The sequence below is a fragment of the Neovison vison genome, chromosome 7 (genome assembly GCF_020171115.1).
Source record: "Neovison vison isolate M4711 chromosome 7, ASM_NN_V1, whole genome shotgun sequence".
In the NCBI taxonomy this organism is placed as follows: domain Eukaryota; kingdom Metazoa; phylum Chordata; class Mammalia; order Carnivora; family Mustelidae; genus Neogale; species Neogale vison.
Genome location: NC_058097.1, coordinates 191,655,600 through 191,679,431, shown reverse-complemented (window position 1 = coordinate 191,679,431; position 23,832 = coordinate 191,655,600). Strand labels below are relative to the sequence as shown.

The following is a 23,832-nucleotide window of genomic DNA, read 5'->3' as shown; positions in this document are numbered from 1 at the left end:
TTTAAGAAAACATAATCTCCAATTCCTTTTAACTTACTATGAAGATACTGAATTGCCAAATCAGAGTTGATAATTGATCTAAGGGTGAAAATATTTTCATAGTCCCATATTACTGGGTCGTTTTTATTTTTGTTTTCATTATATAAGCACCTATTAAAGAGACCCAAACACACAAAGCTTTTGTCTCAAAAATTTGACTTATTCTTCACAATTTTTTTTAAACTTTAATATTTCATTTGTCACTACAACCCATCATCAATCTGTTCCATACTTTCTTTATGGCATTTTTCATTTCCCTATTCCTGAAAGTGTAAATCAAAGGATTGAGCAAAGGAGTTAGGATGGTGTAAAATATAGCCACCATTTTGTCAAAGGAGAAAGCAGATGGAGGTCGTGCATACACAAATATGCAAGGGACAAAGAACAAAACCACAATGGCAATATGAGATCCACAGGTGGAAAGAGCTTTCCGCTGCCCTTCAGGACTATGGGTTCTCAGAGAGAGCAAGATGACAACATAGGAGACAAGCAACAAAGAGAATATTATGATGCAGATAGACCCACTGTTGGCAACTACCAAAAGGCCAAAGATGTGAGTGTCAGTGCAGGCAAGCTCCAGTAATGGGTACAAATCACACATGAAGTGATCAATGACATTGGGGCCACAGAAGGGCAGCTGGAAAGTAAAGAGAATTTGTATCATTGAATGCAGAAAACCCCCTGTCCAGGCTATACCCATCAGAATGCCACAGAGCCTCCAGTTCATGATGGTTGTGTAGTGTAGGGGCTTACAGATGGCCACATAGCGGTCATAGGCCATGGCTGTGAGGACAATCACCTCCACCCCAGCAAAGAAGTGTTCGGCAAAGAGCTGGGTCATGCAACCTCCAAAAGAGATGGTTTTCCTCTCATAGAGGGAGTCCACAATCATCTTGGGGGCAATGACAGTAGAGAAGCAGGCATCCAGGAAGGACAGGAAAGCCAAGAAGTAGTACATGGGTGAGCCAAGGAGTGCTGGGCTGCTTCTGATGGTCACCACAATTAGCAAGTTGCCCCCGACAGTTGCAATGTAGCCAAACAAAAATACAACAAATACTACTTTCTGAACATTAGGATTCTGTGAAAGCCCCAGAAGGACAAACTCAGTTACAAAGCTTTGGTTTTGCATGATTTCCAAGGGAAAGCTCAAAGCTGCCAGAAGAAACATGTAGAGTCTACAATTATGAGAAAGAAAAATGTGTTTCAGACAGTGCAATGTGATACAGTAGTCACTAAGAATTTGGTGCATCCACATGAGAAATTATCTTCTGTATTTCTAGCATCACTAAGAACACAAAATTCAAAATTTGTTGAAGCTGCTATTGGGAGGTCAGGAAGAATTGAGGAGGAGAAAAATACTATTTTTAAATATTATTAAATACTTTTATTAAATACTTTAAAATAGCCAGAGCTACAATAAGGGGCAAAGGAGTATCCACATGTGGAGAAATAGTTTATCTCAATTGTCAACTCTACTCACTTAGCAGTGGCTTCCTGGAGTAAACTGTTGAGAAAGATTCTTAGGAAAGGGGTATAACACTGGAGTTATCATGTCCACCCATGTGCACAGAATAGGAGCAGAGGGCATTTGCATGTTATCCTTGCTAGGAGTTTGCATGATCTGCAAACAGGAGAATAACATTCATATTAAGAGGCAATTGCAAATCATGGCTACTCTCCAAATATTTCTTTAAACATCTGAAATAAACTTGGCCTTTAAGATGAGTTCATTCATTCCTTACAAAAGGGAAAGATACATGGGAAAGCTCCATACAAACACAGAGCAAGTATCCATGTGTTGAATTGTTTGTTTTTCATCATTTTAAAATAAGAACTGGAATTTAGAAGAAAAAAAAAAAAAAAACCTATATCAGAGTGTTGCCATGTTGACTAAGTTAAACAATACAAAAAAAAAAAAATTGTTCTGGGCCTGGTGCCTAGGATACAGTCCATGTTAGGTCTTATCCTTATTTTACTGGTAGGAAACTCATGCATACAAAGATAAAGTTCAGAACGCATGCTAGGTCTGGGATGTTAATAGAGAAACTTCAGTTCTAACACCCAAGTCCTTCCCACTGTGTCAACAGAAAGGAACAAGAACTTTCCTTTTCTTGCAAGAATGCGGAGCAGGTTGGCCTTTCAATTCTCCATCCACCTGTAAAGGTTCAAGCCTTCTGATACCCTTGTTTATGTTTGGATGAGGCCCTTTGATGAAGGACACAGAACAAATGAGTGCAGAATCAGAAGATAATGCCCTAATTACTCACAGATACAAATTGGTAACTGTTTGGGATTTTGATTACCCAGTCTCTACACACACAAAGTGAACTGGAAATTTTAATCCATCATAAGGTAAAATATGTTTTTTTTTATTTTAAATCATTTTTTTAATTTTTAACTTTTTTATTTTAAATTTCTTTTCAGCGTAACAATATTCATTGTTTTTGCACCACACTCAGTGCTCCTTGCAATATGTGCCCTCTTTAATACCCACCACCTGGCTCCCCCAACCTCTCACCCCCCTCCCCTTCAAAACCCTCAGGTTGTTAAATCATGGTTTTTAAAAATATACCAATTCTAAAATTGCAGTGAAACTGCTTCACTTATGCAATCATTCGGAAAATGCTTTTGCATTATTTCCAGAATAATAAACATATTTGTATTCCTCATAGTAAAAAATCCTACCACAAAGATATTCTAAAAGTTAAATAGTGTGGTATAACTTTTATAATGGAAGATGATGTTGTGTCATTTATAATGATGAAAATTTAGAAATATCTAATGTGGTCAACAATAGGAGGATGTTTCTGTAATTCAGACTATGACAGATTGATAGCATCTGATGCTGTCAGTAAAACACTAATTAGTAATGTGAGGACATGAATGGTGAAGGATTTTTATAATATGTAAAATGAGAAAAGCAACAAATGTATAGTAACTCTGCCCATTTATATAGACGTGTTAAAATAACCTTAAAATCAACATGTGAAGATTTCAAAAAGTATCTAGACAGAATGGCATAAACAATGAATTGTGGAACACTGAAAATATATTTAAAAATAAAAATTTTTTAAATAGAATATAAGATAAAAAGGAAGTGAGTGAATAAAGCAAAATTTAAATTATTTAGTAATAAAAAAGAACTGCATGAATATAAAATTAAAAATCAAGCTTACTTTTTAAAGATGATTTATTTATTCTAGAGAAAGAGTATGAGCAGGAGGGGCAGAGGGAGAGGGAGAGAGAATCTGAAGCAGACTCTGTTGAATGCAGTGTCAGAGGCAGAGCATGATCTCAAGACACTGAGATCAAACACCTTAGCTGAAAGCAACAGTCAGATAATTAAACCAATGGATCACTCAGACATCCCTAAAAAATCTTTGAATCCACAGCACCATCATTTTCCATCAACTTAGCTGTTCAGAAAAAAGGAGGGGGGCTTGAGAATCATTTTATTAAATGTCCAGTATAATTAATTTGTGTAGATGGAACTAACATAATAACATAACATAGCTTCTTAAACTAAAAATGTTAAACTATTATAAGCTTTTCATAAATAGATGTATCATGGCCCAAACTTTCCCAAAGATTCAAAGATCTATCCTTTTCAATAGCTGTACTCTTCAGTACACTGGATGTGCACCAGAGATTGTTCAAGGACTCTCATGGCTGTAAACGGAACTGTGGACCATCTCCCGGGCTGTGACCTGGGGAATTTTGCCTCCCTACTCACAGCTTTGCCCACTGTTTCCTTCCCATTCATTTTGGCACAAAACAAATTCTTACATCAATCATTCTGAAAATAATAGAAATTCCTGTTTCAACTTTCAAGTATATTTTTAAAACTATATGAGAATCCCAAGAATTCTGACATTGGAATGTTTAATGTCTTCATTAATCTCTCCAACCCTTTCTTTATGTGCTTCTAGATGCCTATTCTGTTTTACTCAACTTCCATCTTTTCCATCAGCTTATCTTCTAGATCATGGATTCTTTTTCTGTTTCATTTACCCAGGCTGTTAGAGTATCCAGTTTAGAATAAAACTCATTCATAGCATTTTTTAGTCTGGCCAAATTAGATCTCATTTCTGCTCTTAGAGATTCTATATTGTCACTGATAATTTTTTCAAGCCTATGTATTTACTTTATGATTTCTCCTGAATTCTCTCTCTGACATCTTGCTTATACACATTAGTTCTGTGGAGGAGGACATTACAAAAATAAAAACAACAACAACAACAAAACAAAAACAAAAAACAGAAACTACTTGAGGAATTAATAGTAAGGTCACAATTATATGTAGAATTTTGCAATTATATTTCAAAATATTTTAAAAATATAGTTAGTACAAATTAAAAGAGTAGATTAAAACTCCATTCTTAATGATTCTCCCTAAAATCCTACAATCCACTCTATTTCTGATTTGGGATCATTATTTTCTTCAGCAATAAAAAAATTTATTCTCTTGTTCTAATGAAGCATATTCTATTCCTTACAATCTGGATTCCCTTTCTCTTTTATCAATATTGCTCTGCTGATTCCACTAAATGTTTTATATTTTCACTATTTTAAACTCTTACTGTGTCTGGAATTTGAAAAAAAAATAAAAATAAAAAGCTTTCTCTGTTCCCACCTGTGTCATCCTGAGAGATGCTTGAGCATTCTTTTTTCTGTTGTCTTAGAGATTTATCTCACTTTAAGAGAGACAAACCCCAACAACTAGTACCAAAGCAGTGCAGAGATTCAGCCACTTAAATATTCTTGAAAAATTCTGCGACAGAAATGTAACGTTATTTTTGGCATCAAGTGCACTTAGATAAAAATAAGTGGACATATTTTAAATCAGAAACCTATGCTATTTGATTTCAATAAGATACTTGCTTAATGTTCTTAATGTCCTTAACTCTTAATGTCCTTCCTTGTGCCATTTGTTAGGGATTTGTTGTGGGACTATAGAGTTCTGTATTATATATAACTCTGTAAATAGTAAACAGCACTTAAATCTGCCTGATAATGCTTCAGTATTCCTTGCAGACTCAAAAAAAAGCACCTCTTAACCTAAAATATCAGGATAAGGAAGGCATTAGAAGATGAATTATATATGAGAATATAATCAGAAAGAATAAAAAAAAAATAAGATTATATGACTAGGACCAAAATAGGTACATGCTGCATTTCATCATCATTTGGATTTAACTTGGAGATGAAAAACTATGTAAGTTCTAATTTTATTAGTTGTAATGCATTAGGTACTCCTTTTCTTTTTTTTTAAGATTTTATTTATTTATTTACTTGACAGATAGAGATCACAAGTAGGCAGAGAGACAGGCGGAGAGAGGAGGAAGCAAACTCCCTGCAGAGCAGACAGCCCAATATGGGGCTTGATCCCAGGACCCCGAGATCATGACCTGAGCCGAAGGAAGAGTCTTTAATCCACTGAGCCCCCCAGGTACCCCTGTATTGGGTACTGCTAACCCTCTAAAAAGTGTTTTCATTTTAAGAGCGGCTATTTATTGAGCACATATTATTGTGTCAAGTGCTCTCCTGTGAATGCCACATAAATTACTTTGTTTCCAAATCCTTTGAGACTTTTCATATATAATCTAGATTAAAAATGAAGATTCACAGCGAAAAAGTTATGTAGCTTGCTCAAGGTACACAGCTAAGTGATAGACTCATGCTTGCATTAAACGTAGTAGTTGAACAACACCAGCATTTTTTTAAAGTACTACATTACACTTTAAAATCCTCCCTGAAAATGCAAAATGTGCATTATAAATCTTACCATTTGTCAGTTTCTTGAAAATTCTGGTGATGGCAATCTCCTACACTGCACAGAAAAGCCCTTCAAAGGCTACCGAAAACTTGAAGTGTGTTTCCAAGTCTTACTTGTACATGTAAGAGGGAGAGGAAGAGTAACTCTGGCTGACAAGGTAGAGAATGTTCCTCACTACTTATCTATCTTCAACACGGTCTCCAGGAAAAAAGTAAAAAAGCATAAGTTTCCTCCTTGCTTTCCAACTGCAATTTAAAGAATTATCCCTGAGAGGACATGACCCTGTAGAATTGTTTCTCAGTTCTCCTCAGGGTTTGGCAATTTCCCACCAGTATGATTTTTCAAGACACAGTTTCCTGTGGTTTGATTTGATCAAGTATTTGCAAATCTTTTATGTCTCCAACCAATTAAAGTTTCTACTTTTTTTTTCTTTTTTTCCAAATTCTCCTGGGTTTCTATTTAAAGACACTTCCCTTTCCCTTCATATTTAAGAATAGAAAACTGTGCATTGGGATAGAATACAATATCTCTGTGCAACATGAAGGCAAAATGTCCATGTGCTTACCAATACAAGAGCTGCGTCCTGGGAAGAAGTACAACATCAATCCACAAGGACCTGTAATGTGTTGGGAGTGGAGTAGCAACAGGTGCTTGTTAAAGATTAACACATTTTTATGAATAATGTGCAAAAATGTATAGACTAATTTAAAATCTACTTTTTTATTCCTCAGTGCTTAAGCTATATATGCCATCACTTTAAAACTAAAGCACACAATTTTTAAAGATTAAAGGAATTTTTCTCTTTTCCATTTTTTTAAAGGGAAGGGATGGCAGGTCTGCTTACTCTAAATCTAGGTAGCTCTGGGATTGAAGCTTGAGGGAAACGTAGACTTAGCTCACGATGTCCCTTTGTAGAGGGTCCATACGCAGGAGACTGTTGTTCTACACACTCTTGTATCCTACCTGTTTTTATGTCTATTCACATCTGATAAAAAGAAGCAGAATTGAGGTGATTCATCAGAAATGTGAATATACAGAAGTAACTTCACCTGTGGTATTGAGGGACAGGTGTTATCTACCTGTGGTATTAAGGGACAAGTGTTATTCAACTGTGGTACTAAGGAACAAGCATTATTTTCTTTTAACTGAAATTTTAGAGTTTCCCTGACCAGAAGAACCATCTGACCCAGTCCACATTCCTAGAGAAGATGATCTTCTAAACACATGACTCAACAGCAGGACTCCAGCAATTAATCATGGAGCTTTGGAACCTACTTCAAACCACACTCGGCATCTTCTACTTTATCCCATGCCCTGTTTTCTTCATCACTAATTATTTGATTCTATTAGAGGAAATGAGTGGTATAACACCTAAATAATAGTGTGACGATGGGATGAGACAGATAATATAACAATATAATATTTGATAAATATTTGTGCAAATATTAGTTGAAGTTTTAAAAAAACAACTTTATAAATCAAAAATGAGAGAGGACAGAGACAAAGACAGGCACAAATAAATGTATGAAATGGGGGTATCGAGTAGAGGCAGATAAATAGTAATTTGCTCTCCCAGGATTAATTCAATAAACCATTCTTCCCTCAGATTTAAAATTCTGCCTTCATTATTTATTAATTTACAAAATTTATACCATGTTTCCAAAGATATCTATCTTTGGCCATTTCTTCCACTCTTTAAAGTTCTTTATTAACAGGCCTACAGCAAAATGTTTACAAAGCAGATCTTTACGGTATGTTCTGGTATGTAGAAGATCCTGTCCCTTAGCTCTATGTTGCTCACACTGGTTTTATTGCCAAGGCTGTTTAAAGACAGTTACACATACATACAAATTTTAGAATCAGTTCATCAATTTCAATGAAAATACACTTTGTCATTCTGGTGGAAGGGTATTATTAATTCATCATAGAAAATGGTGGCTGATAAAGGAAATAAGATCAAGGGAAAATTTCATTTTAAAAATAAAAGAAATGAAAAAAAATAAAAGAAATGACAGACTGCTTCTTTGCTGAAGCAAATGATACATTAGTAAGGGAAACATAGATTAAATAAGAGATGCATTCATGTAAGTGATAAGGAAGTGAGGCTCAGAAATTATATTATAAAGAGATTGGTTGCCTTTGGATAGGAGCAAGGTAGTGTGTTTATTGGAGAAGGTAGGAAGGTGGTATATATTTGAACAGATGCTGGTAGATTGACAGTCATGGCTATGGAAATGTTCTTCTGATGGTTTAATTTTTCTCAGTGAGATAGGAAGCAAGTTCATCTAATGTTTCTCCATAAATCTGATGCTTGCAATAACTTTTTAGGCAGATATTCTTCTACAAACTAAGGCAGCATTTTACTTTATTTTGCTATGCCTTTGTATCATGGATAGTATTGAATTTTTAAATTCTAATATAGAGATAATCATACAATTTATAAGCTAATATTATAGCAAGTCCTATAAAAAGGTAGTAAGATCATCTAGAGGCTCTCGTGCTAAGTGAAAGAAGTCAATTAGAGAAAGATAATTGTCACATGTTCTCAATGATATGAGGAATTTGAGAGATAAGACAGAGGATCATGGGCCAAGGGAAGGAAAAGTGGAACAGGACAAGGCCAGAGAGGGAGACAAACCTTAGGAGACTCTTAATCTCAGGAAACAACTGAGGGTTGCTGGAGGGGAGGGGAGTGGGAGAGATGGGTTGGCTGTGTGATGGACACTGGGGAAGGTATGTGCTACGGTGAGTGCTGTGAATTGTGTAAGACTGATGAATCACAGACTTGTACCCCTGAAATGAATAATACATTCTATGTTAATAAAATAAATAAATAAAATAAATTTAAAAACCTTGATCTCAAAAAAAAAAAGTAGTAAGATCAAAATTTGTTTCAGATGTTAGTGTCAAGAACTCAGGCATTGAATCCCTAAGTAATATGTTTAATGAGTAAAGCTATATATTGTGAATTAACTTGGGGATCCCATAGAACAAATAAGAGAAAAAAATTTATGAAATTGAACTGATAGGTAATAACTTCAGCACAAATGGGTGAGAATAGTTCTTACCTATGTAATAGAAGATGGAGATTTGGACCTACTTTTGACACTAGGAAAATTCCCAAACAGATTACAAATATTTAAGGTTAGGAATATCATTATGATCCTTCCAGTTCTTTAATTAATAATTAAAACAGAAAAAAATTATAATCCTAAATTTTTTACTAACAATAAATTACTTTTTCTTCTTTTTGACATGAGGCAAGATGAAGACATGTAAAATGAATTCAGGAATGAAGAAGCAGAGAGTAACTAAGGGGAATGACCAGGAAAAGACATCAGAAGAGACTTGTTTAAAGAGGTGGAAGCTTCACCTCAAGGAGATTAAAGTGGAAAGAAAAAAGAATGAGATTAGCCAGCCAAGCAGCAGCTCTGAGAAAGAGAAGTCCAGCAGCAAGCAGAGTAAGAACAAACAAAAGCACTGAACCAGTACCTGAATTCTTGACAACCAGATTTGAATTATTTAAAAAAAAAAAAGTTAAGTAAGTAAATTAATTAATTAATTGAAAGTTAAGGAAAAAAAAAATAAAAGGAAAGGTAAAAGAGTGGCCAGCGTATTATAAAAAAAGGAATAGAGGGGTGCCTGGGTGGCTCAGTGGGTTAAAGCCTCTGCTTTCGGCTCAGGTCATGATCCCAGGGTCTTGGGATAGAGCCCCACATCGGGCTCTCTGCTCAGCAGGGAGCCTGCTTCTTCTTCTCTCTCTCTCTCTCCCTGCCTCTCTGCCTACTTGTGATCTCTGCCTGTCAAATAAATAAATTAATTAATCTTTGACAAAACAGGAAAAAATATACAGTGGAAAAAGAACAGTCTCTTCAATAAATGGTGCTGGGAAAACTGGAAAGCTATATGTAGAAGAATGAAACTCGACCATTCTCTTACACCGTACACAAAGATAAACTCAAAATGGATAAAAGACCTAATGTGAGACAGGAATCCATCAGAATCCTAGAGGAGAACATAGGCAGTAATCTCTTCGATATCAGCCACAGCAACTTCTTTCAAGATATGTCTCCAAAGGCAAAGGAAACAAAAGCGAAAATAAACTTCTGGGACTTCATCAAAATCAAAAGCTTCTGCACAGCAAAGGAAACAGTCAAAAAAACAAAGAGGCAACCCACGGAATGGGAGAAGATATTTGCAAATGACAGTACAGACAAAAGGTTGATATCCAGGATCTATAATGAACTCCTCAAACTCAACACACACGAAACAGGCAAACATATCAAACAATGGGAAGAAGATATGAACAGACACTTCTCCAATCAAGACATACAAATGGCTATCAGACACATGAAAAAATGTTCATCATCATTAGCCCTCAGGGAGATTCAAATTAAAACCACATTGAGATATCACCTTACACCAGTTAGAATGGCCAAAATTAACAAAACAGGAAACAACATGTGTTGGAAAGAATGTGGAGAAAGGGGAACCCTCTTCCACTGTTGGTGGAAATGCAAGTTGGTGCAGCCTCTTTGGAGAACAGTGTGGAGATTCCTCAAGAAATTAAAAATAGAACTTCCCTATGACCCTGCCATTGCACTCCTGGGTATTTACCCCAAAGATACAGATGTCGTGAAAAGAAGGGCCATCTGTACCCCAATGTTTATAGAAGCTATGGCCACGGTCGCCAAACTATGGAAAGAACCAAGATGCCCTTCAACGGGCGAATGGATAAGGAAGATGTGGTCCATATACTCTATGGAGTATTATGCCTCCATCGGAAAGGATGAATACCCAACTTTTGTAGCAACATGGACGGGACTGGAAGAGATTATGCTGAGTGAAATAAGTCAAGCAGAGAGAGTCAATTATCATATGGTTTCACTTATTTGTGGAGCATAACAAATATCATGGAGGACAAGGGGTGTTAGAGAGGAGAAGGGAGTTGGGGTAAATTGGAAGGGGAGGTGAATCATGAGAGACTATGGACTCTGAAAAACAATCTGAGGGGTTTGAAGTGGCGGGGGTGTGGGAGGTTGGGGTACCAGGTGGTAGGTATTATAGAGGGCACAGATTGCATGGAGCACTGGGTGTGGTGAAAAAATAATAAATACTGTTTTTCTGAAAATAAATAAATTGAAAAAATTTAAAAAAATAAAAAGAAAAAATATTAAAAAATCAAAAAATAAAAATTAATTAATTAATTATTTTTTAAAAAAGGAATGGAGCACAATACATACTAGAGAGGTAGGAAATAAATTGATTATAATATCTTAACTGATTTGTACACTTAAAAGATGCCATTGGCTGCTGTGTGCTCAACGGCTTCGAATAAATGGGACTGGTGGGACTTCATTGTCCTTGTAGGGAAGATCTGTCCTTAGCATGTAACCCAATGATGCCAAAGGTCCCTCATTTTACCAGTTCCCTCATGAAATATTTTTACTTTAGCATCCTTCAGGATATAGATAAATGGATTTAATATGGGTGCAACAATGGTAAAGGACACAGCCATTGCCTTGTCTTTGAGGTAAGTGGCCACAGGCCACACACACAGAAAAATGTATAGCATAAAGAACAAGATGACCACAGTGAGGTGGGAGCCACAGGTGGAGAGGGCTTTGCACCACCCTCCAGAACTGTGAGAATTCAGGGAGCAGAGGATGACCACATAGGAAGTATTAGGACAAGGAAAATGGTCACACATATTACTCCACTCTTAAGGATGACCAAGGGACACAGCGTGTGGGTGTCCATGCAGGCCAGTTTCAACGAAGGAAACAAATCACACATAAAGTGATCAATGACATTGGGACCACAGGAAGGTATTTGATACATGAAGAGAAGCTGTATTACTGAGTGGAGAGCTCCTCCCACCCAGGCCCCTCCAAGCAGCAGACAGTACATGGGAGAGCTCATGATGGTCATGTAGTGCAGGGGCTTACAGATGGCCACATAGTAGTCATAGGCCATCATGATGAGAAGGATGATCCCCACACCACCAAAGAAATGCTCTGCAAATAGCTGAGTCAGGCAGCCTTCTAATGAGATGGTAGTGCCCTTGGAGAGAGGGTCCACAATCATCTTGGGGGGGCAATGATAAAAGAGTACATGGCATCCATGAGGTACAAGGAAGTAAGGAAAAAATACATAGGTGATCTGACTTGTGATCACGGTTACCGCAATGAGTAAGTTTCCCAAATCTGTGGACACATACATGGTTAGGAACACAGCAGAGAGCATTTTCTGCAACTCTGGGCTATCTGTAATGCCCAAGAGTTGATATATAAGATCTACAAAGAACTCCTCAAACTCAACACACACAAAACACATAATCACGTCAAAAAATGGACAAAAGACATGAACAGACACTTCTCCAAAGAAAACATGCAAATGGATAATAGACACATGAAAAAATGTTCATCATTATTAGCTGTCATGGAAATTCAATTCAAAACCACATTGAGGTACCACATTACACCAGTTAGAATTGCCAAAATTAATAAGACAAGAAACAACAGTTTTGGAGAGGATATGGAGAAAGGGTTAAAAGTGTTTTTCTGAAAATAAATAAATTGAAAAAAATTAAAAAAAAAAAGAAATTAAAAGTAGAGCTACCCTACAACTCTGCAATTGGACTACTGGGTATTTACCGCAAGGATACTGATGTGGTAAAAAGAAGGGTCATATGTACCCAATGTTCAAAGCAGCAATGGCCACAATCACCAAACTATGGAAAGAGCCAAGATGCCCTTCAACAGATGAATGGATAAAGAAGACACGGTCCATATAAACAATGGAGTATTGCGCCTCCATCAGAAAGGATGAATACCCAACTTTTGTATCAACATGGATGGAACTGGAGGAGAGTATGCTGAGTGAAATAAATCAAGCAGAGGCAGTCAATTATCATATGGTTTCACTTACTTGTAGAGCATAAGGAATAACACAGAGGACATTGGGAGTTGGAGAGGAGAAGTGAGTTGGGGTAAATTGGAGGAGGAGACAAACCATGGAAGACTGTGGACTCTGAGAAACAAACTGAGGGTACTGGATGGGAGGGGGTAGGGGGTGGTATACGGTTAGGTGAGCCTCGTGGTGGGTTTTAAGGAGGGCGCTATTGCATGGAGCACTGGGTGTGGTACATAAAAAATGAATCTTGGATCACTCAAAAAGTAAAATTAAATTAAAAAAAAAAGAATGAATTCAGTCACATTGTTTGGATTCTCTACTTAGTATAGGCTGATATAAGCATAGCATTTTGTGATAGAAAATCTACAAAAGAATATTATTTTTAATTAGTAATCACTAAGTGTGTTGGACAATTTTTACACTGTGTCTCATACCCTTTGACCTATTTTTTTTTCTCCAGCCACTGATATAGCAACCAGTTGCTAACAGTATATCCTGACAACAGCTCCATCCTGATACCTCTAACTACACTTCTGTTTCCTAGTATATCCTCTTGCTTTCTGTCCCAATATTTGCTGCTTGAGACACATGGAAAATTCTGCTTCATCATTCTGGAACATGGTCATACCTGGAAATATGAAGGGATTAATATGCTTTAAGGAAATCCTAGAAAATCCCGTCCATATTGCTACAAAAGTTGGGTATTCATCCTTTCTGATGGAGGCATAATACTCCATAGTGTATATGGACCACATCTTCCTTATCCATTCGTCTGTTGAAGGGCAACTTGGTTCTTTCCACAGTTTGGCGACTGTGGCCATTGCTGCTATGAATATTGGAGTACTGATGGCCCTTCTTTTTACTACATCTGTATTTTGGGGGCAAATACCCAATAGTGCAATTGCAGGGTCATAGGGAAGCTCCATTTTTAAATTCTTTTTTTTTTTATTTTTATCATTTTTTATTTTTTTATTTTATTTTTTTTAATTTTTTCAATTTATTTATTTTCAGAAAAACAGTATTCATTATTTTTTCACCACACCCAGTGCTCCATGCAATCTGTGCCCTCTATAATACCCACCACCTGGTACCCCAACCTCCCACCCTCCCCCGCCACTTCAAACCCCTCAGATTGTTTTTCAGAGTCCGTAGTCTCTCGTGATACACCTCCCCTTCCAATTTCCACATTGTTTTCTGAAGTGGCTATAACAACTTGCATTCTCACCAACAGTGAAAGAGGGTTCCCCTTTCTCCACCTTCTCTCCAACACATGTTGTTTACTACCTTGTTAATTTTGGCCATTCTAACTGGTGTAAGGTGGTATCTCAATGTGGTTTTGATTTCAATCTCCCTGATGGCTAGTGATGATGAACATTTTTTTTTTTCATGTGTTTGTTAGCCATTTGTATGTCTTCATTGGAGAAGAGTCTGTTCATGTCTTCTGCCCATTTTGGTTTTTTTTTTTTTTTTTGACATGATTATATGTTTTGTGTGTGTTGAGTTTAAGAAGTTCTTTATGGATCCTGGATATCAGCCTTTTGTCTGTATTGTCATTTGTGAATATCTTCTTCCATTCTGTGAGTTGACTCTTTGTTTTGTTGACTGTTCCCTGTGCTGTGCAGAAGATTTTGATCTTGATGAAGTCCCAAAAATTCATTTTTGCTTTTGTTTCCTTTGTATTTGGTTACATATCTTGAAAGAAGTTCCTGTGGCTGATATTGAAGAGGTTACTGCCTATGATCTCCTCTAGGATTCTGATGGATTCCTGCCTTATGTTGAGGTCTTTTATGCATTTTGAATTTATCTTTATGTATGGTGTAAGACAATGGTCAAGTTTCATTTTTCTACATATAGCTGTCTAATTTTCCTAGCACAATTTATTGAAGAGACTGTCTTTTTTCCACTGTATATTTTTTTCCTGCTCTGTTGAAGATTATTTGGCCATACAGTTGAGGGTCCATATCTCGGCTCTCCTTTCTGTTCCACTGATCTATGTGCCTGTTTTTTTTTGCCAGTACCATGCTGTCTTGGTGATTACAGCTTTGTAGTAAAGCTTGAAATCAGGCAACGTGATGCCCCCAGTTTTTTCTTTTCCAACATTTCCTTAGCAATTCGGGGTCTCTTCTGATTCCATACAAAATTTAGGAGTACTTGCTCCAGCTCTTTGAAAAATGCCAGTGGAATTTTGATTGGAATGGCATTGAAAGTATAGCTTGCTCTAGGCAGTATATACATTTTAACAATATTTATTTTTCCAGTCCATAAGCATGGAATGGTCTTCCATCTTTTTGTGTCTTCTTCAATGCCTTTTTTTTTTCCCATTTAAAACCATTCAAATAAGTTGCATAGCAGACCTGTATCTTTCCTGTTCGCCTCTTTATCCCCAGTACTTGGTTCAGTCAGTGTCTGACCCATAGTGGTATTCAACAAGTGTTATATAAATAAATCAGTTGGAAGACTCCTTACTTATTTTTCCTTTGTTTTCTTTTTTCCTCCTAACCCCCCAAATGAAAGTGTTTACTCTCTTACATGGGAGAAAAAGTGGAATACACTGTTGGAACAGGTACTAGATGTATTCTTCCTACCCCTTCAGATCTATTCTCAATGTGTACATCCTGGGTGGCTGCTTTCTCTGGTCCCCTTCCACCAGATCTCTCTTACTTCTGGCCAACAGGTGGTACCAGCTGAATGCAACAGGTGGGAAGAAAAGGATATCAGGGTCTTTACTATCCTGGTTCCCTCCTATAGTCTGTCAGCCAGTGGGTGACAAATGAGACAGAACATTTTGGGATAAAATTTCTGGTTTCCTGTGATCACTCCTTCTCTTTCTTCTCTCAAGGCTAATAGGGGTAATGGCTCCATCATCCCTTATTGGTTTCCTGTATCCCTACCTACACCCTGGTAAGTAGACATAATTAAACTCTTCTAAATCTCTCATTTTAAGTATGCTGTTTCAAGACTCCAATGGATACAGAAAATTTGTATTCTTTCCTTGTAGAAAAAATAAAAATAAATAAGGAAATAGTTCTCCCTCTTTATAAATTTATTTTTTTGTTTTGCATTTTGTTTCATTTTTTATTGAAATATAGTTGACACCCAATGTTACATTAGCTTCAGGTACACAGCATAGTGATCTGAACCTCTATGCTACGCTCACTGCAAATGTAGATACCAACTGTTACCATATAAGGCTATCAAAATATTATGGACTCTATTCCCTATGCACTATTATTCTTCCCCATGACCCATTCATTCCATAACTGGCAGCTTATATTTATAAAACACCTATACATCTTCTGATGTAGAGCTACTAAATAAAGTTAACTTTTGTCGGGAAAAAATATTGTTAAGAAAGAAATGTAACATGAAGATTACTGTACATCTTCAGTTGAAGCCTATGTGTCATCTATGGCACTCTCTTTGGGATTAGATGATTCTGTGGGATTTATGCAGTTAATTGTCTTGAGCTATTTTCCAACTATTTAAATTTATAAAACTGATAATAATGCTAACAATTCTGGTCCATAGAAATGCATATGTTGTTTGGTGGAAAGTTGATTGATTTCCCTGACCATTAGGGATCAAGCCAGTTTAGCATTTATTTGTAAATTAATTACACATTCCTGATTGAATAATGTAAGGATGGTATTTTGGAGTTTCCTTTAGGCTGAGTATAATCTTACCAGTTTCCTCAGTAATGAATGAACTAAATAAAACATTTTTCATGTGTTCATTTTATATTTTTTGAGAGTTATGGTTTCACATTTTTAAAAATTATTTTGCCTTTGGGTAAGAAAAGAGAGCATTATATTTCAGAGAGGTAAACTAAATAAAATAAAGAGAGGACTTCTAAAGATCCAGGTATTCTTGTCCTCTGTGTACTTTCACGATGGGTTTTTCTGTTTTATTTTGTTGGAGGTTTGTTTCTGCTTAATCAATTTGTAAGAAATCTTTAAAAGTTTCTTTAAAGTCAAATAGAAACCAAATATGTTATTGATTTTTTTTTCTTATTAGCTTCCCAATTCTAATCCCAGCCAGATTTAGCTAATATGAGTATCCTTTTCAACCACAGTGAAGCCAACCTGCCAAACAAGATTTATCAATCTGGCCCTGATGTTTGAGTGTGTGTGCCTGTGTGTGTGTGTGTGTGTGTGTGTGTGTGTGATGTAGGGGAGGATTATTTAATGCAATATAGTTTTATGGCTTATTTAGCCATTCACTTATAAGTTCACCTCAAAATACTCATAGTCTACTATATACCTAACACTCTAGGGGGAAAAAAAAAGGCAGATAAAGTCTCTACTTTCCTAAAGCTTATATTCTAGTAAGTAGAGACAGAAAATAGCAAATAGAAAAGGAATTATACATTATGTCAAATTATAATACTTGCTAGGAGAACTATAAAGCAGGGTAAATGATACATGGTCCCTGAGTAGGATTATTTTCTGTAAGGTAATTAGAGAAGAATTCTTTGAGAAGGGATGGCAAAAGCCAAACTTGAATGAATGTGGAAAGACCCGCAAAGATATCCAAGGAAAGAAGTTTCCAGATAGAGAAACCAGCAATTGAAAAGTCCTTGAGGAGAGAGCATGGTTGGTACCACTGATCAAAGGAGGCTAGCTTAACAGTATTGGAATGAATAAAGAGTGGTTGATGACATATCTTATAGGACCTTGAAGATCTTTGTAAGAGGATAATTCTGGCTTCTGTCCAGAGAATGGTTCATAAAGGAGCAAGAGTAGAAGCAGACTTGTTAGGAGGTTATTGCTACCATTTAACCAAAAAATGATGGTGGTTTGGACTGTGATGGTAGGGGTAGAGGTGGGTATATTATGAAGGTAGATAAAATAGATTTTGCTGAGGGACTTGACATTGATGTAAGGAGAGAAAAAAGTAAACGTTATTCCAAAGTGTTTTGGACAACATTACCTAAAGACAGAATCTTCCATGACATAGTATAGAATGCATGATTAAGAATTAATTCCGTCTAATGGAGACATCCAAGGCTGCCACACCCTTGCATGCAAAGGGCTCCACATCTAAGGATTCACCATTGACATGTGGATATCTAAGATTTATATATTTATTATAGCAGTGCTTTGGAATTATTGGAATCCCTGAAGGGGAGGAGAAAGAAAAAAGTCTAGAAGATATAGTGGAACAAGTCCTTCATGAAAATTTTCCTAATCTCACGAATGGAACCAGCATTCATGTACTAGAGGCCGAAAGGTCTCCACCCAAGATTATACATTCCAAAAAAATGTCACAACACCTGATAGTCAAATTGAGGAATTATAATTGTAGGTATAATCTCTTGAAAGCTGCTAGGGCAAAGAGGCTCCTTACTTACAGAGGAAAGCCCATCAGAATAACATCAGACCTGTCCACAGAGACCTGGCAAGCCAGAAAAGGCTGGCAAGATATATTCAGGGCACTAAATGAGAAGAACATGCAGCCAAGAATACTTTATCCAGAAAGACTGACATTCAAAATGGATGGAGAGATAAAGAGTTTCCAAGACCGACAAAGCTTAAAAGATTATGCAACCACCAAGCTGACACTGCAGGAAATATTAAGGGGGATTCTATAAAAGAGGAAAAATCCTAAGAATAGCATTGAACAGAAATATAGAGACAATCTACAGAAAAAAAGACTTCAAAGGTAACTCGATGTCAATAAAAATATATCTATCAATAATCACTCTCAATGTGAATGGCCTAAATGCACCCATAAAATGGCACAGGGTTACAGATTGTATAAAACGACAGGACCCATCCATATGTTGTCTACAAGAGACCCATTTTGAACCTAAAAATACAACCAGACTGAAAGTGAAGGGATGGAGAAGCATTTTTTCATGCCAATGGGCCTCAAAAGAAGGCTGGGGTAGCGATTCTCATATCAGATAAATTAGATTTTAAACTAAGGACTGTAGTCAGAGATACAGAAGGATACTACATAATCCTTAAAGGGACTATCCACCAAGATGATCTAACAATTATAAATATCTATGCTCTCAATATGGGAGCAGCCAATTACTTAAGAAAACTGTTAATCAAGATAAAGAGTCATATTGATATGAATACACTAATTGTAGGAGATCTTAACATGCCTCTCTCAGAAATAGATCGGGGCACCTGGTTGGCTCAGTGGGTTAAAGCCTCTGCCTTCGGCTCAGGTCATGATCCCAGGGTCCTGGGATCGAGCCCCACATCGGGCTCTCTGCTCAGCAGGGAACCTGCTTTCTCCTCTCTCTCTGCCTGCCTCTTTGCCTACTTGTGATCTGTCAAATAAATAAAATCTTAAAAAAAAAAAAAAAAGAAATAGACAGATCATCGAAGCAGAAAATCAATAAAGAAACAAGAGCATTGAATGACACATTGGACCAGATGGACCTCATAGATATATACAGAACATTCCACCCTAAAACAACAGAATACTCATTCTTCTCAAGTGCACATGAAACCTTCTCAAGAATAGACCACATACTGGGTCACAAATCAGGACTCAACTGATACCAAAAGACTGAGATTATTCCCTGCATATTCTCAGATCACAATGCTTTGAAACTGGAGCTCAATCACAAAGAAAAGTTCAGAAGGAACTCAAACACCTGGAAGCTAAAGGCCACCTTGCTTAAGAATGCTTGGATCAACCAGGAGATCAAAGAAGAACTGAAGCAATTCATGGAAACCAATGAGAATGAAGACACTTCAGTCCAAAACCTATGGGATACAGCAAAGGTGGTCCTAAGGGGGAAATACATAGCCATCCAAGCCTCCCTCAAAAAAAATTTAAAAATCCAGAACACAGCAGCTGTCTCTACACCTTAAAGAACTGGAGAATCAACAACAAATCAATCCAACTCCACACATAAGAAGGGAAATCATCAAGATTAGAGCTGAGATCAATGAGGTAGAAATCAGAGATACAGTAGAATGTATCAATGAAACTAGAAGCTGGTTTTTTGAAAGAATGAATAAGATCAATAAACCATTGGCCACACTAATCCAAAAGAAAAGAGAGAAAGCCCAAATTTTATAAAATTATGAATGAAAAGGGAGAGATCACAACTAACACCAAGGAAGTAGAAACAATCATCAGAAGTTATTATCAACAGTTATATGCCAATAAGCTTAGCAACCTAGATGAAATGGATGCATTCCTGGAAAACTATAAACTCCCAAAATTGAACCAGGAAGAAATCGACAACCTGAATAGACCAGTATCTAGTAACGAGATTGAAGCAGTGATCAAAAACCTCCCAAAAAACAAGAGCCCAGGACCTGATGGATTCCCTGAGGAATTCTACCAAACTTTCAAAGAAGAAATAACACCTATCTCCTGAAGCTGTTTCAAAAAACTGAAGCAGAAGGAAAACTTCCTGACTCTTTCTATGAAGCCAGCATTACCCTGAGCCCCAAACCAGGCAAAGACCCTACCAAAAAGGAGAATTTCAGACCAATATCACTGATGAATATGGATGCGACGATTCTCAACAAGATCCTAGCAAACAGTATCCAACAGCACATTAAAAAGATTACCCACCATGACCAGGTGGGATTCATCGCTGGGCTATAGCAGTGCTTTGAGAGATGGCTGTGAAGGGTCTTGTAGAGGAATAAATGTATCATGACAATTTTCTGCTGTCTGGAAGTAAAGTGTCTTGAGGACAAAGTACACTTCTCTAATTTGCACAATGTGACCATATGGACAAGAGAGCACCATGGGAGAATCTGATGCTGTCGCGGCCAGCGTGACGAATCGACCAGGAAAACTGTGAGGGCTAAGAGGATGGTGAAAAAAAATTAAGAGACAAAGAGATGGGAGCAGGAGGGACACTGAAGATGATGTCCAACAGTGCCAATTTTATTCCAAATCTTACAATCATTTATAAGGCAGACCAGAATAGGAGGAGCAATACATTAGTACATAGCCAGATGACCACAAGTTTCTATAACAAGTTTACATTAACTACAAGCAAACCTCGTGATACCAGGTAGTTTCGGCTAAAGCCATTAGCAAGACAATCAACCAGGGAGTGGGTTATGGGAGGTACAGAACAACAAGGACTAACTAAGAACTCAGGACCCTGGCCACATTGTTCCCTATGGTAGGGAGAGTGTGTGGGAAGTCACGTAGGCGAGCGCACGACACATAACACATAACCCCTTCTCAGTGCACTCAATTTTCCCGTCCTTAACCTGTCAAGGTGTCCGGACTTTGAAGGAGACGCAAGTCAGGGCCTGGTTTTGTCCTCGACTCCAACCGTGCCGTGGCCTCCAACATGATGCCATGGGTACCTGAAGAAGGAGTTGTGAAAATGGGCAAAGCAGAGGAATCAAAATCTGGTATAGATGCTTTGGGTTTGCTCTTTGCCTGTTGGGCTATCAATCCTTCTCTTTGAAATAGATTCCGCCCCCCTCCCATGGTCAAATCACAAACTGTAATTGGTGTTTCCACCTATGCTTCAAGAGGAAGGATACAATCCAGGTTTGGAAGACCAGGGAATCTTTTGTTGTTGTTTTACAAAAGTCATTGTTTCAGGGTGAGGTGCTTCACCCATAAAAAATAAAATCTCAGGAACTTTGCTGGAATTTCTGGTAAAAAAAAAAAAATCCCATCTTTCCTCATCAAAATTTATTTATTTATTTTAGTGGTTTTTTTTAAAAAAAATTTTATTTATTTATTTGACAGAGAGAGATCATAAGTAGGCAGAGGCAGACAGAAAGAGAGAGGAGGAAGCAGGCACCCTGCTGAGCAGAAAGCCCAATGCAGGGCTTGATCTCAGGACCCTGGGATCATGACCTGAGCAGAGGGCAGAGGCTTTAATGCACTGAGTCAGCCAGGTGCCCCTTAGGTATTTTTTATACTGCAGGACAGCCTAGAGGTTCAAAGGACATTTAGGGCATAAAACATTGCTAAATTCCTTAACTGAATTCTACTTTGCTCAAACACCATCATTCTACCTTGGGATCCTCACTTTCTGAATCATGGGCTGAAGGAAAGATAGGGTGACAGATTTCTGTAGAACCCTACAGAACCTTTGTAACTGGCTGTTACTTGCGAAGGTCCAACAGAACCCCACCGTTGTCTAACTATTTGAAGTAACTCATAGGAAAATTGCCCTATCACTAACTATCCTTGTTGTCTCTAACACCCTGGTGATGATTCTGTCCTGGATCCTGAGGTACTTACTTGTCTGTACAACAAGCCTCCAACCTGAACATAGAGATGAGGGGAACTAAAATAATAGCTCCCTTCACCACTGAAATCACAAAAACATTTCATGAGAGTTCCCTTGGATCTTTGAGAAAGTCATTTTATAATTTTTTTCCCTGACCCATCAATGATTAATTTAAGACATCTTTTCCTTTTTTCTATTTCAATACATGGAGTGATTCCTTTTCCCCTTTCTTTATGACTACTTTCTAAAGTCAATCTCCATCCAATTTACTTTGAAGCCTTCCCCATTTACAGATAAGGTTTAATTACACAAACTTTTGTCCTTAACAATGGATATTTTATGTGAGTGTAAATAAATGTTTCTCAAATATCCTCAGTTATTGGCTGACCAACATCCTTTTTGAGACCTAAATATTTATTTTGCTATTTATTTTACTATGTGAAATTCTGGGAATCTTTGGTGGCACAGGATAACATTTTGTCTTCCATTGGCAGAAATTATTCACATACTTGTGAAGTTCATTGTATTCTTTTATCATTAGCCTCTATCAAGTAAAGTAATACTTACTGACATTAACTGGATGGGAATTATAAGCTCAAGTACTGAAAGAGCATCACATGATAGTGCTCAATTATGAGATTATGATGTAGTGATAGTGGTAGGTGTATATCACACACATATCAAGTAGGTTATCTTAAAAACCAAAAATATAATTTTTAAAACATTCTTATATATATAAAACCAAAAGAGCAAGCTTGAAAAGTGAAGAAACATATTTTCTAATCCTGGGTTTTCCCAAGGAATCTGAATTTTTACTTTGCAGAAACTATTAAGAACTAAGGGGAAAAAAAATGTGTTTTTTCCTGATACCCAAACAAACGTGGCAGCCAAGGAAACAAAGCTACACTAGGGCAATAATATAGAGATACTCTGAAACTTCATTTTTTTCCCCCCTTCAAATGTTCATATACCCACAAGTGATTCTCAAAAATCAAGAAGCCAATGGTGCTTTCTCCAGCTTGGATAAAGTCCCCACTTTCCTTTTATTTTTTCTTGGTCTTCACTGTGCTTGATTTTCTAGTATCCTTTGTACCCTTTATCCTCTCTTCTGCATATTTCTGCTGCCAAACACATGCACTGCATCTCCCTTCTCCCTTGTGAAGAGTAACGGGAAGGAACACACCAGAAGGCAGCTGATGGCCGATTCGCCCATCACTGCCAAGTATGAGATTCTTTTTCTCTCACACTTCACGGAACATTTAGAGGTTCTCCAGTGGCAGTCCAGGTTTTCACTGAGATTTCTAGCTTTGATTGGAGTTTGAGGGTCCATCTATGTAGATTCCCCAGTGAGGAAAGCTCAGGTAAAGATTCCAGAGCAGAATTTTCTCAAAATACCTTCTCCAAATCCCACATTCTCAAGATGGCAACCTCCACTCTCTAAATTCCAGTTCCATATGGATTAGCTCTTATGACCACATTCAGAAACAGTAGAATAAAATATGGAAAAAGAATTGGTATGTGCACACATAGACCATTCTTTCACTAGTCAGTACTTTGTTTTCTGAGCACAAATTTGTATAGGAAGCTAACTCATTGTGTGAATATGACCCGTTATCAATAGCATTCAACTAAGGGCCCTCATAGGTTTCTCAAGATGGTTATGGACTATAGGTAATCCTTTTCTCATGCAGTACTCTCAGAATAACAGAATATAAGTATTTATGTGTTAATATTTATTAATATTAACATAATTAAATATACAAAATATTAGTGTAATTTAAATTTATTATTTCTTTTTTACACAGGGGGAATATTTTATCTTTCCTATCCAAGAACCAAAACCAAGCTAGGAAAATACCAAGTTAAGGAAATATACAATAGAATCCCTGAATATCATGTATCAACAGAATCATAC

At 37.0% G+C, this 23,832-nt stretch overlaps 1 protein-coding gene and 1 pseudogene across 1 annotated transcript; both read right to left on the bottom strand.

Annotated features, from left to right (window-relative positions):
• Positions 1–232: 232 nt before the first annotated feature.
• On the bottom strand, positions 233–1,294 carry LOC122914363 (olfactory receptor 4C15-like). Its single transcript, XM_044260986.1, has one exon. It carries the CDS (start codon positions 1,292–1,294, stop codon positions 233–235), a length of 1,062 nt encoding a protein of 353 aa, XP_044116921.1.
• Positions 1,295–11,198: 9,904 nt separating this feature from the next.
• LOC122913618 lies at positions 11,199–15,145 on the bottom strand (annotated as a pseudogene).
• Between the last annotated feature and the right edge of the window lie 8,687 nt (positions 15,146–23,832).

Excerpts from the sequence above, each read along its gene's own strand:
- LOC122914363 (XM_044260986.1), bottom strand. The coding sequence starts at position 1,294 with ATGTGGATGCACCAAATTCTTAGTGACTACTGTATCACATTGCACTGT.